The sequence below is a fragment of the Oryx dammah genome, unplaced genomic scaffold (genome assembly GCF_014754425.2).
Source record: "Oryx dammah isolate SB20612 unplaced genomic scaffold, SCBI_Odam_1.1 HiC_scaffold_14, whole genome shotgun sequence".
Classification (NCBI taxonomy): domain Eukaryota; kingdom Metazoa; phylum Chordata; class Mammalia; order Artiodactyla; family Bovidae; genus Oryx; species Oryx dammah.
Window position 1 is genome coordinate 20,956,586 of NW_024070198.1, and position 14,326 is coordinate 20,970,911.

The following is a 14,326-nucleotide window of genomic DNA, read 5'->3' on the forward strand; positions in this document are numbered from 1 at the left end:
TGAGGGAAGCTGCTTGGGCTCGGGTTTGCTTCAGCAAATCTTGCCCCTCGCCCTCCTCAAGACGGGTATCGCCAGCTACCGCAGCGCCTTGGCAGCCCGCGCCTTCCGGCCCCCGCGTGCCCGCCCAGGCGGACGCGGCCCGAACGCCGAGACGCCCCACCCCCACCCCGTGCACGTGACGGGGGGGGAAACAGTGTTCCTTCTCTCCTCCCCACCCCCTCCCCCGAAACCCTGCCTTCTCTTGAGAGGCTACGGCTTTCTATTGCACCACTACTGGAATGACCCCCGTGCCGGCCAATAAGAACGCGCCGCTTCAAGTAAGACCCGCCCCCTGTGGGTCCTCCGGTTCCTTCCCGCTCACACCGGAGTCACTTCCGAAGAGAGAGAACGGCCATGAAGAGGGAAGGGGGTGCCGCCCACCTCTGCTCCGACAGCATCCCAGAGTCCCAGCAGCAAGACGGCAACCACGCATCCAACTTCTCCAGCTACAGCTCATGCCGCCGTCGCCAGCGGCGCCAACATGACAAGGCGCTGCATGCCCGCTAGGCCAGGTTTCCCCTCATCCCCAGCCCCGGGGTCGTCGCCCCCGCGCTGCCATCTGAGACCCGGTAGTACCGTCCCTGCTGCAGCGGGAAAGAAAACAGAGAGGCCTGGGGACAGGTACCGTGCAGAGGGCTTGAGAAGGGGCCGGGTCGCGGGGGCAAAGGTATGAGGGAGGTCTACGGACGGTCGCTCTTCCAGTTCCCGCCATCCTCCGCGAGCTCAGGCCTCCGCGTCCGGGGCCTGGCAAACCCCTGCCCCGCCTCCACGCGGGGACTGCTGGGAGCTCGAGTCTCGTTTTCTGTAGTTGGGACGGTGTTCTCGGTCTAGTGACCACAGCCTGGATGGCTTCGAACCAACCGCCTTAGGTAGAACGTGATTTTTGTCCTTTATTTTAGCTGAACTCTGGGCCCTAACTGCTAAATGCATACTTAAGTGGTTTTCTCTGCATTGTCAGTTCTCCTCATCCTAGTGGTTGAATGGTATAAGCATTTTCATTGTGGGTGAAATTATGTAAGATATGATGAGGGAAACACTTACACGAATTTCTTTAAAGTCCAATATACACGATAAGTCTAAATTTAAAGAACATGCAGATTAGGAATGTGTTGTGTTTTCTCTCCCAAGAGGCCAGGTTTCTTGTAAAGATTTTGTTGGAGCTATGTAAAAAGATGGAGAATTTCATCAAATGACATTCTCTGATAATAAAATGTTTAAATTCTCTTCGAACTTGGTACTGTTTTTTTTTATTTTAAGTTTGAAAACTTGTAATATTAGCTTAACAGTAAATTTATCTTCTGATATTGTGGTACAGGCCCACAACCCCTTATCTTAATTCTGAAAGCCAGAAAGTTACGAAAACCGAAAGTTTTCAGTAAGTTTGGCACCACATCTAACTTGGCAGCCAGACCTGACCACAACTAGAGGAAGGCTGTAGTTGGTCTTCTCCTCTTTAAGTGTGAGCCTTTAAGTTTTGCTGAAAAAACGTTTATGTATTTGCTTACAGAGTGCAGTCTCAGCCCCCACTGGGGGCTTTCTATAATGCATCCAAGTTACCGCCTTTCCAATTCTAAAACACATTGGTTCACAAAAAAGTTTAAGATAAGGGTTTGTGTGCTGTTACAAATAATTTTGTTTAACTAGTTATAAATAAATAATGGACCTTTCTGTGCATTTGAATTTAGAGGATTGTTACTTCTTGAAAGTTACATTCATGGTTATTTTACAGATTTCTCCTGTGTTATACCCAAAGCCATTTTTCTCCCAGGTGTAATGAACAAAAAGATGTAATACTTTAGGGAAGAGATACAGTGTTACTTTTAGTAATTAATGTAAAAACATTCAGTATTATCTTGTTTTGAGTTAATTAGCTGCTTTTTAGTCCTTTCTCACCTCCCTTTACTCAACGGATAACAAGGCATTATCCTCCTCTCCTTTGCAAAAGCTGTAGTATTTCTTTACTCTGATGTAATTTATTTCGTGAGAAAAAAATGCATAGATTCTCCCTTAGCATGTCACTCATTCAAGACTGCTTAGCTTTTCTATTAATATCTCAAACAAACATTGTAGTCTCAGTACACCCTTAAAGATGGGCATTGATATTCTGATGTGGCCAGTAAAGAGTGCAAGATGTAAAAGCAGCATAAGCTTCAGGGACTTACATTGCTCAAGTTTTCTCTGAGCAGTCCAATCTTACAGTGGATAAATGTTTAGGGGAACTTGTCTACCGCTTATTTTCTTTCAGCTAAAATGAAAAAATTTTAGTAAAATTTGCCAGAAAGTTGATTTTTTTGCTCTACTTAGTAGTAACAGCGCTCTGCAGTTGGAAACTAAATACATGAACAAATCAGATAAATTCTGGTAATATGGTCCTACTTCACTTTGTGTTCATACAAGAGTGCAGAAATCCTTAAAAATTAAAAAGTTTGGTTTTTGTTATCCTTTACTCCTTAACGTCTTTTTCTCTGTTTTGTTCTTTTTCCCGGGCAACACATTGATTTTGTAAATATCTTAAGAATTCTTAATATATTAAGACTTTGAAACACTCCTCATTCCAATTTTTGCTATTACTTAGATTAACATCCCACTGTAGTGTATAGAGAATATAATACAAGCTTAGATCTTTCTCTGCCTTCTGCTCAGCACACTCTTTTAGCTGCCTCTCGAAACCAGCAAAATCACCCATATTTGCCATTCTACCATCTACTCTTCTTAAGAGTCTGCTCAAGTTTTAATCGGTTTTTATAATCTCCATTATTCATTCAGCAAACATCTCTAGAACAAATTTTGTACCCGTCACTAGAGATATCGGAACAGGATCAGATCCCTTCAGGTTCTTTTATTCTCCCACATAGCAGCAAGCCTTACAGTCCTAAAAAGCTGCCTACCAATTCCTTAGATCCACACTCCAGTTTTATCATTTTTGTACTATAAAGTATATAAACTTCAGTTTTGCTTTTATAAATTTACTCCTACAGGAACTGATGAACTATATTTTAAAAAAAAATTTTATAATCAGCTTAGTAAAGCAGCATTGTCAGAACATGATTAAGCCAGATAGTGAAATTCAGCCTCTAGTCTGTAAATCTACTAGTATTCTCAACTTAATCTGAATTATTGAAGTTTTAATATTTACCAATGTGATCCCATATTAGTTATGCTTTTATTTTCAGGAAACAGTCAATTATAGATTTCTTCAAACCAGCTTCAAAACAAGGTATGTATACTATTCATGCATTTTTTGTGGGATCTTTCAGGGAGGGAGATGGGAGTCAGTTTTTAAATCTACTCTAAACTTACTAATTTGATGAAACATGGTGCTCAAAATTGAAAATATAAAGAAGATACAGTGTTGTTTACAAAGATAAACCAGTTCTAAAATCATGAAGAAACTCTTTACTGTTATGCTTTCTTACATTTAAAGATTCAAGTCAATAATGTCATTAAGTATACTATTTTGATTCTGGATTAAAGTAACTTCATAAATAGAGCCATGGAGAACTTACATGATGTGGTGAAAGAGAGCTTTATGAAAGTAAGTCTTTAAAATCATGTCTTAATTTCTGTCCCCCATAAAATGTGTATCATTATTTAAATATAAATTTGAAAACATTTGTGATAGCTTAATATTTTAAGTGTTAATTTATAATATTTATACAAGTGTAATAGTTTGTGCTATTTTTAATAACATACAATGTGCATTTGTTTTAATTGGCTATTCAGATAGACGTATGTTGGATTCTCCACAAAAATCGAACATCAAATATGGAGAAAGTGGATTGTCCATCAGTGGGACAGAGCAGTTTGAAAGGAAACTATCCTCACCAAAAAGTTCTAAACCCAAAAGAGTGCCATCAGAAAAGAGCCCCGTCTTAGAGGCATTCATAAAAGGTGTTAAAGAGCACCATAGAGACCGTGGTATACATGAGTCACGTCAGCCTTGTGTGTCACTGGACACCAAATATTCAAAGGCAGTTACAAAATACATTCCTCCTTCATATCTCTTGTCAAAAGAGACCAAGAAAAAACATCAGTCTCCAGAGGGAAGGAAGTCACATTTCATTCATGAAAATAGCAGGGAGAAGAATGATGGCAGTCGAGGCAGGATCAGTGCAGATTCTAAGAAGCAGGCCACGGTGACAGAAGCTGACATCTTCAAGAACAGCTCCCGAAGTCTTAGCAGCAGGAGCAGCCTATCCAGGCACCATCCAGGAGAAAGCCCACTGGGACCTACGTTCCAGTCATCTCTAGCTTCTTACTGCAGAGAAAGAGAACTAAAGAGATTGAGAAAGGAGCAAATGAAGCAGAGAATCAACTCAGAAAATTCTTTCTCAGAAGCAAGCAATCTTTCCTTAAAATCTTCTAGTATAGAAAGAAAATGCAAACCAGGGCAGGAACTGAGTAAACAGAATGATGTCACAGCTGGAAACAGTAATCTTTCAAACCTGGTATGTGCAATAAATGCTAAATTAACTTGCTACTGTTTTATCATATTTAGAATATACTAAACATAAAAATGTTTGATAACAATACAGTGCCTTTTGTTAAGGAAATAGTGATACAGAAAGTAGTTTCATTGTTTCCTCTAACTGTCCGTCAAAACATTTCTGATGGCTGATGCAAAGCAGTGTTTTCTGCCCTTAATTTTTTCAGACCAGGAACAAAGATGTTCCTTAATCAGGAAAATAAGCATTCTTTTTTTTTTTTTTTTTAAGGTGAGTATAGTTATTTTTAAATTAGGCTGCCCTGAAGTTTGAGAATCACTGGTTTATGTTATGTATGTCTTAAATAATTAAGTATAGGCCCTGGAAAACCTACAAAATGATGACATCTTAGAAAACTATCCAAATACATCTTAAGCTCATCAGATTTCTTTTTTGAGAATAGACCAAATTTTAGATTAGTGTAAAAACTGTCCCTCCCCCCTGGAAAGTCAGCTTGTTAAGTATACCTGTTTCAAAAGAGCGTCTCTACGTATTGAGCAACTAAAGGAAGATGAGATAACAAAGTGCTATGTAAATATAAGATGCTATGGTTTTAAAACCAGATGGACCAAAAATAAACCAAACTATGACATTCTAAGAGTGAATAGCTGGAAATATATTTGTAAACTCATGGGTTTACTTACAAGGACTTTGGTGGCTTTACCAGTGAGATTTGCTAATGATCAATAGATATAGTAATGTTTGGTTCATTTTCATAAGATTTCAATGTTTGGTGGTGCATTAAATTTCTAAATTTACGTTACGAAAATTGACATTTTTACATATAATACAGAGGTACTTCATTTTTCAGAAAAGACTTGTGTTTAAAATATTTTGCTGTAGAAGTCTGGATTTACTTCCAAATTTGATGCTTGCTTTAGTCAGTCTAGAAATCTTTGTTTAAATATAATGAAGAAAAATTCACGATCTCGACTGCTCTCAACTCCTAATTAATTTTTTCTCATTTTGCTAATAGGAAAACGGACATCTCTCAAGAAAAAGATCCTCTTCTGATTCATGGGGACCTGCTTCAGGTAGAATCAAAATAAGTTTAAGAATTCTAAATAAATTTGTGTCTTAATGGCACTGGTTTTTACTTTGTTTAAATGTACAGTTTCCTTGCTAGAGGTAAATTGGGTGTCTCAGGTTAAAGTTTGGGAAAATTATATTCAGAAGGAATAGTTCTTGAATTCAGTATGTGTAAAAAGTAGTTTGTCTTGACTCTTCTCTGCCGTCTCCAAGAGTTCCTTACAATGTGTTTCTCATATCGAAATTCAGTGTTCTACTTCTGAATCTTTGGCTACATTAAGAAGCATAATCTTATATTCTTGAATTATGGACTGAGGTCTTGATATTGCAGATGCTCTGTTTAAGTGTGAAACTTATGGTTCAAGACAGTGTTTCTTAATATTTCAAATATAAAGATCCCTTTTTATTATCAAATTCAAGGACACCTATATGATATTAGTTTATACTTTCAGTATCTGTTGATAAAATACATAACAAACAGCTACTGTTAATTCAGTAATTCTTAAAGTATTCTTTTTAACTAGAAGGTAAAACCCTGTGAAATTCAACCACCACAAAAGTTTATAACATAGAAAAAGAAAGGCCACCCAAAAATGCCTGCTGTTAATAATAATCTGGTATATCTCATTTTTTCTGCTGTGACTGCAGACTTGAAAAGTGAGCTTTACTGATTTCCACAATCAGTAATATACATTGGACGTACTGATAATAGCCAGCATTTACTGAGCACTTGCTGTGTGCTTTGTGAATCATCATTTGATTCACATCCTTGCTTTTAGAGATGAAAAAACAGGTACAAAGAGACAGTTTTGACTCATTCTTCTTCTGGTTTCATGTAAAACTCTGTTTTCTGTACGTTCTAGAGGTGTATTGCATTTTGACCAAGTGATCTGTGTTGTTTGTTTGTTGTAATTTTCACAACATTTTTGGTTTTAGTGATCACATTTTAGTGGATTTTGACATTACAGTAAAAGAACAATAAGTTCTCAGCCGTGAGATTGCTCATGTACTCACTGTGTTAACATATTTGTTGAAGGGAAAAACAAGATATCTTTACACTAGCTCTGCTAAAATAAGGGGTCACTGGTAATGGTGTTGCCAATAAGCTCTTCAGCATTTTTTTCTCTGATAATGACTAAAATAGCAGTTCTCTTCAGTTCATGGGTTTTCAGATTTCACTAGTAACTGAAGTGGTTTCCTTTTACATAATCCTATATACTACACTTCTTGAAAACTGCTTGAAAAAGGTTCTTTCTATTTTCAGAGGCAGGTTTAAGATGATTGCTTTTGCTTATATTTTTATTTTCATAATCCCCATTAATAATTATGGTATAATAATCTTAATATACATTTATACTTCAGTTGAATATCAATAGACTATTAAGAGCATAAGGGGATTTTTTTTTTCTAGATAACATGAAGCATGTTTATCTGATAGTGAATTTGTGGTTGTTCACTCACTAAGTTGTGTCCAGTTCTTTCCAACTCCATGGATTGCAGCATACCAGGCTTCCTTGTTCTTCACTATCTCCCAGAGTTTGCTCAAACTCCTGTCCATTGAGTTAATGATGCCATGCAACCATCCCATCATCGGTAGCCCCCTTCTCCTGCTCTCAGTCTTTCCCAGCATCAGGGTCTTTTCCAATGAGTTGGTTCTTCACATCACATGTGGGTATTCCCTAAATAGTGAATAGATATTAATCCAGATGTTATGCTATATTTATGTTATTGTTATTACACTTAACAGTTGTGATGATACACATAATCACACGTTCATTAATCACATACAGGTTCAGGGACTTCAGCAATGTTGGTAGGATAGGCATTTAGCTTATTGATCTTCCAGAGCCCTGTCCTATGGTTGAATTCTGAGGATCAACTTAATCTATTATTTAGTAATAGCCAATCTTCTATTGAGCATTTGGATTTTTCTCTGCTTTTTCTTTTTTCCTTTTTCTTTTTACAAGCTCAGTCCTTGTCTTATCTGAGTATTTTCTATATTAATAGGTATTTGAAATGTTGTAAAGCATTCATTCAACCTACAGATTGTACAGGAGACACAAAAAGAATCATGAAGACTTGTCTTCTCCAAGTCTTCTCTTCTCTTGGTTATTTGATTTGTCATCCTGCCCTATAAAGGATCCCTGTCATTTTAAGACATTTAACCCCAGAAAACTGAGCGCATAGAATGATTTATCAGCCGATAGGAAATATCTGTAGAAGAATGCAGACAGGAGCTCTTGGGGATTGAGTTTGTTTTTGTTTTAATTTATTAGCTGTACTGGGTCTTTGTTGTAGCATATGGGATCTAGTTCCCTGACCAGGGATTGAACCCAGGCCACCTGCATTGGGAGCACAGTCTTAGCCACTGGACTACCAGGGAAATTCCCCTGGGTTGGTTTGTTTGTTTTATATGAACTTGTATATTAATGGCTACACTGGGTCTTCATTGCTATGCACAGGCTTTTCTCTAGTTGGCAATGAGTGAGGGCTACTCTTCAGTTGTGGTGCTTGGGCTTCTCATTGCAGTGGTTTCTTTTGTGGAACACAGGCTTTAGGGCACAGGGACAGTAGGTGTGGCAGCTGGGCTCAGTAGTTGTAGTACACAGACTTAGTTACTCCACAGCATGTGGAATCTTCCCAGACCAAGGATCAAACGCACGTCCCCTGCTTTGGCAGGCAGATTATTAACCAGTTGGACCACCAAGGAAGTCCCGGAACATTTGATTATTAATTAATTTTTCATTCTTACATATTGATTTTCCAGACTGTGAATTGATAAGCTTATCCAAATAATTGCTTAACTTCTTGAGGTTTTTTTGTTTTTTAAATCCAACTTGAGATGTGGGGACATCTGTCCATGCGTAGAAACTTGGTTTAGGGAAATTTGATTTTGAGAATACTAATTATATAAATAGTGAATTTTTCAGAATGAATTAATGAAACATCACATTTTTAAACACAGAAATTAAAAAAAACTGGTTAATTCATGTATATGTGGTGTTTAAAATTAAAGCGCTTGTGGATGGAGTTCCTAACATGGAGTCAAGTTGTATTAGTTTCCTAGAGCTACCATACAAAGTATCTAAAACTAGATGGCTTAAAACACCAAAAATTTATTGTCTCATGATTCTGGAAGCTAGAATTCCCCAACTAAAGTTATCAGCAGGGCCATGCTCTTAATAACTTTAGGGAAAGAATTCTTCCTTACGTCTTCCAGCTTCTTGTGTTTATCTGCAATTCTTGGCATTCCTTGATTTGCAGATGCATCACTCCGGTCACATGGCATCTTTGTCTGTGTCTTCATATTCCCTCTGCATGTCTTTCTCCATGTCCAAATTTCCTCTTTTTATAAGGATACCTGTTATATTGGATTAGAACACACCCTAATTACCTCATTTTAACTTGATTGCCCCTATAAAAACCCTGTTTCTAATTCAGGTCATAGTCTGAGGTTCTGGGAGTTAACACTTCCCCATATTATTTTGGGAGCTATACTTCAACCCATAACACAGCTGAGGATTAGAGAGATAAATGGGAAAGAATAAACAATTTAATAGTAGGGGGAAATACTTACAAGAAGTTTTTTTAATTGAGAAATTACCTTTCCTTGATACAGATATACAGCTTTTTAGTATTTTGGCAAGTAACACCTTTAATTCTATTTAGGTAATAAACTTTTAATAGCTTTTGAGTGAAAACGAGCATTTGTCATTCGCTTTGGACTAAATTTCTTTGACATGAGTATGTCAAAGAAATATATTATTAACTTTTTACTCATTCCATATGTGATAATCTCAGCCTAAGCTTTTAGAATTTAAATACTTCGCCAGGGTGTTCTAGACACTCTTTGAATAAACTTTAATAAGACAGAAAAGTATACTTTCACTAATCTGGCGAAAATTAAATTTTAGCAGGCTCTAAGCAGAATAAATTCCCTGACAAAAGAAAAAGGAACTCTGTGGACTCAGATCTGAAAAGCACAAGAGAATCTATAATGCCAAAAGCAAAAGAGTCCTTCCTTGAGAAGCGTCCCGATGGACCACATCAGAAAGAAAAATTTATAAAGCATATTGCACTGAAGACACCTGGTGATGTTTTGCGTTTGGAAGATATATCCAAGGACCCAAATGAAGAAGCTGATTGCTCCTCTTCAGGCTTGACACCTACAAATTCTGGGCACCAAATCTGTGGTAGTGACCAAATCCGTGTGGCAAGTACCAAAGAGACTAAGATACCGAAACCCCACTTATCTTTACCTCAGGAAAAGTCTGCAGTTAAAAAAGCTAGCAACCTTCAGAAAAATAAAACTGCTAGCTCTGTGGCATCACAGGAGACAAAACTTCTACCTTTGCTTTCCCATGTTCCAAGTGCTGGTTCCTCTCGGGTTCCATTAAATGCTAAAAATTGCACTCTTCCAGTTCCTAAAAAAGATAAAGAGCGTTCTTCACCTAAAGAATGTTCTGGGCATTCTACAGAGTCCTCCAAACACAAGGAACACAAAGCAAAGACTAATAAGGCTGTTTCTAACATATCTTCAGGGAAAATTTCTGAGGGATCTTTACGTTCAGAATGTGGCACTCCTACAAAGTCTTCCCCAGCTGCTTTGGAAGTTGTGCCATGTATTCCAAGCCCACCAGCACCTTCAGATAAAGCCCCTTCAGATAAAGAGAGTTCAGGAAATTCTAATGCAGGTAGCAGTGCACTGAAAAGGAAACTAAGGGGTGATTTTGATAGTGATGAAGAAAGTTTAGGTTATAACCTAGAGAGTGATGAGGAAGAGGAAACATTAAAATCACTGGAAGAAATAATGGCTTTGAACTTCAATCAGACTCCTACAGCTACAGGAAAGCCTCCAGCTCTTTCTAAAGGGCTTAGATCTCAGTCATCAGACTATATAGTAAGTAGTTCTACAACATCTGTCTTTACTTGAAGAGAGAAAAATGGATTGACTAGTGAAAGAGCGATAGATCTGTTAGAACTTACTTTAAAATTCAGTGTTTGTTACAACTCAGACTGAAAGCAGTATAGTTCTTTTTTGGTGAATGGGTTTCCCACATTTTTAGCTTTATAACTGTAAATCAGTGGTCTCCAAACTTCTTTGATCAGATACACTTTTATTAGTAAAACAAATTTAGAGCATGTAGCCCAATATATGTATACTTAGAGATTATATACATGTATTACCATACTGCTATGTACTTTCTAAAGCATATGAAAAAAACAATATGAGGAAGAAGAAAAGGTATTTTTCTATAGAAGTTATATAGAAGTTAATATAGAGTAAGTTCTACTGGAGTTTCTATAGAAGTTCCATATAAATAGAAGTTCTATTATTTTCTTCCTGCACCCCAATGGATCACCTTGCACACCCCCTGCTTTGGAGACCACTGCTGTAAATGAAGGTAGAGTGTAGAAATGTTGTTAATTGTGGTGTGCAATTTTATTTATGAAGTGCTTCATGCTATCTTGGGAATAAGCTGAATTAAATTTTCATATGTGTGTAAAATTTGGTGGGGAAGGTGTTATTGTTTCATAGTAACACCTAAAAATTAGTAGTTTAATTCCAGTAAAATAGAATTTAAAAATAAAGACAGGGTAGCCATGGAGCCCTTGGGTGTTGGCAGTCAGTTCCTAAGACTAGCAGGGTTTTTATAAGTAGTGCCTTTTCCTAATAGATGGTAAAATCAAATTGCCTGCACTACAAAATTCTCAATTTAAAGCATGATGGTGAAAATTATTTTTAAAAAAGTATATCCTCCTGGCCCAGGTTATTGAAAAAATTATTTTTTAGTTTCTGAGTAACTTAAAACATCCCAATTCTTCTGCTAAGATATGTTATGAAGTATTCCTAAATTTTCTTCTTATTTTAGGAGCATGCTCATAGTGGGACTTATACAAATACTTTAGAACGTCTAGTGAAGGAGATGGAAGACACACACAGGTAGGTTAGCATCATGGCTGTCTTGCTAAATTTAACATACTGTTCGTATGACTGGCTTTTAATTTACCTTAAAAAAAAAAAAATAGAGAAATTACCAGGTATTTTGTGCTTGTGCTATTATAGTTTCACTGTCATTTGTGTTAAAAATAAGGTGTTTTTGTTTACAGGCTGAATTGGAAGATACTGGTTTTTATTGTATACTGCATCAATTAGTAGTATGAATTCCTTTTTGCTTACCACAGCTAGTATCTGGTAGCTAAAATTCTTGATCAAAAGCATGGGTAGAAAAGATTTTTTTGTATTTTTTGTGTGTGTGTATGTGACCAAAAATATATCACATAAAATTGACCATTTCAATTATTTTTAAATACTTCACAGGCATTACCTAGCACTCATTTGCATTGCAACCATCACCACCATCCATCTCCAGAACTTTTCTTTTTCCCATTTTCCCTAACTGAAATTGTATACCCATTAAATAGTAACTCCCTATTCTCTCGTTGCCTCTAGCTCCTGGCAGCTACATCTCTTTCTTTTACTATGAAATTGACTGTCCTAGGTACCTCATGTAAATGGGATCATACAGTATTTGTCCTTTTATGACTGGCTTTGTTGTATTTAGTGTAAGGTCTTCAAGGTTCATCCATGTTGTAGCATGTGTCAGAATTTCCTTCCTTTTTAAAGCTGAAAAGTGTATATACATTCCATTGTATGTATATACTTCATTTTGTTTTTCCATTTATCTGTTGATTGACACCCTTGGGGTACTTCTATTTTTTGACTACTGTACGTTTTTCTGCTATCAGCATGGGTGTACAAATTCTCTGTCAAGTCCCCACTTTAAGTTCTTTTGCGTAGGTATCTAGAAAGTGGAATTTCTGGATCATTGGTAATTCTATGAATAATTTTTTGAGGAATTGCTATACTGTCATCCATAGTGGCTGTACCACTTTGTATTCCTGCCAGTAGCGCACACAGGTTTCGTTTCCCCATGTACTCACTAACACTTGGTTTTTCTGATTTTTTTAATGATAGCCATCCTAACAAGTATGAAGCAGCACCTTCATACTTGTTAAATGTTTGTATGCCCACCTACTCCAAGTTTTAAAACCAGTATAACTAGACAGGGCGTTTTCACATCAAGTTACTCTTTTGAGGAAGAAGTTTAGAATTATGACTGATACCCCACCACCACCCACACATACACAGAAATCAAAAAGTTTGAAAATTATAATAACCCTAGTGAAATTTATGTAACTAGCTGCAAACTGCTTTTGCTTATTAGAGGGAAAAAATAATATTCCTTATTAATTCAAAGACTATCCTTAAAACTAACTCAGAGAACTTCACTAAAACCTCAACTGGCCTGAAGTTGATATATATGTGTCTCCAAGTAGCTAAGTATAGGAATTACAGACAATTAGTAAGAAGTATTCCCCTTTCTGAATTTAACAGAGAAATAAATTTGTCTCTACTGTAAAAGTCTTTTGATGAGAGACTGGTGTGCATTGCATAGCATGTAGAATCTTAGTTTCCCAACCAGAGGTTGAATTGGTGCCTCCTGCAGTGGAAGCATGGATTTGTAGCCACTGGACTACCAGGGAATTCCTGTCTGCTATAAAATTCTTTTAAAGTTTCATGATTTCAGGTGATTTCTGAGGCCAAATCTGAAGTTTCTTATTTAAAACTGAACATTCACAGACCAAGGGGAGAGATTCTGGTTTGATCTAATGACTCTCCTGTAGTGATAAAGCAGTGTGTTTACTCATGTACTTACTGTGGGGCGGGAGCTAGAAATAAGGACCTTGGTTAAAATAACTTAATCTTGGCAAGCACTCTGAGCAAGGACTCCAGAACTGGACTCTAGTTGAATCCAAGCTACTTTATATTGTGAGCTTGAGCCAGTTAGCTTTTCTATATCTGTTTCCTTGTTGTATAAAATGGCTAATAAACTATCTGCTGGGGTTGTGAGGGTTAAGAGTTAATAAAGCCCTTAGGACAGTGTCATAGCTGCTTAGTAAGTGCCGGGCGTTGTGGTCATGGCAGTGACAATGGCACAGACGACTGCTTCCTGAAAGCCTGCTCAACTAGGAGTCAGAGGCGCACTCAAGATTAGAAGGGGTAACAAGTCAGTAGTTCTCATTCTTTGTGATTTTGTTCTTCCCCTTTCTCTGAATGATTTGGACATCATTCTTGAAATCCTGTGTGGGTGTATGCTTAGTTATGTCCAACTCTTTTTGACGCCATGGACGTAGCCCATCAGGCTCCTTGGTCCATGGAATTTCCCAGGCAAGAATACTAGACTACCCAGGTTGCCATTTCCTTCTACAGGGAATCTTCCTGACCCAGGATTGAACTCTCGTCTCTTGTGTCTCCTGCATTGGCAAGCGGATTCTTTACCCGCTGAGCCATCCAGGAAGCCCTCTTGAAGTCCTAGCCATAAAGAAATAGTCAGGTCTTTTAATGAGTTTTTGTAGGTACTGCTTTTAGACGTAAACTCAAGATTTTTTATTTTTAGGTTAAGCCATTTATTATAACGTTCTTTTGATTCTCAGGCTAGATGAACTGCAAAAGCAACTACAGGAAGACATCAGGCAGGGCCGAGGCATTAAATCCCCAATCAGAATTGATGATCACGACAGTACTGATGATGAAGACAGCCTCTTAGAAGAGCACAAGTATGTGGGGAACTAGTAAATAGCTATAAATGGTGGTACATCATAACTAGACTTGTCATGGTGGTCATTTTGAAATGTACAGAAGTACAAAGTCACTATGTTGTATAACAGGAACTAACAGTGTTGTAGGTCAGTTTTACTTCAAAACAAAC

The 14,326-nt window shown here is 37.5% G+C and overlaps 1 protein-coding gene across 3 annotated transcripts in view; it reads left to right on the top strand.

Annotated features, from left to right (window-relative positions):
* The first annotated feature begins 359 nt into the window (after nt 1–359).
* The window catches only part of SLF2 (SMC5-SMC6 complex localization factor 2), a 40,544-nt gene continuing 26,577 nt past the window's right edge, over nt 360–14,326 (top strand). Inside the window, exons 1-7 of one of the 3 annotated variants that reach the window (XM_040254485.1) lie at nt 360–660; nt 3,213–3,256; nt 3,763–4,487; nt 5,500–5,557; nt 9,467–10,452; nt 11,426–11,496; nt 14,052–14,174. In XM_040254485.1, the coding sequence (XP_040110419.1) occupies nt 521–660; nt 3,213–3,256; nt 3,763–4,487; nt 5,500–5,557; nt 9,467–10,452; nt 11,426–11,496; nt 14,052–14,174 (2,147 nt within the window). In that variant the 5' untranslated portion in view covers nt 360–520. The other 2 variants (XM_040254486.1, XM_040254487.1) reach the window with 2 other exon arrangements.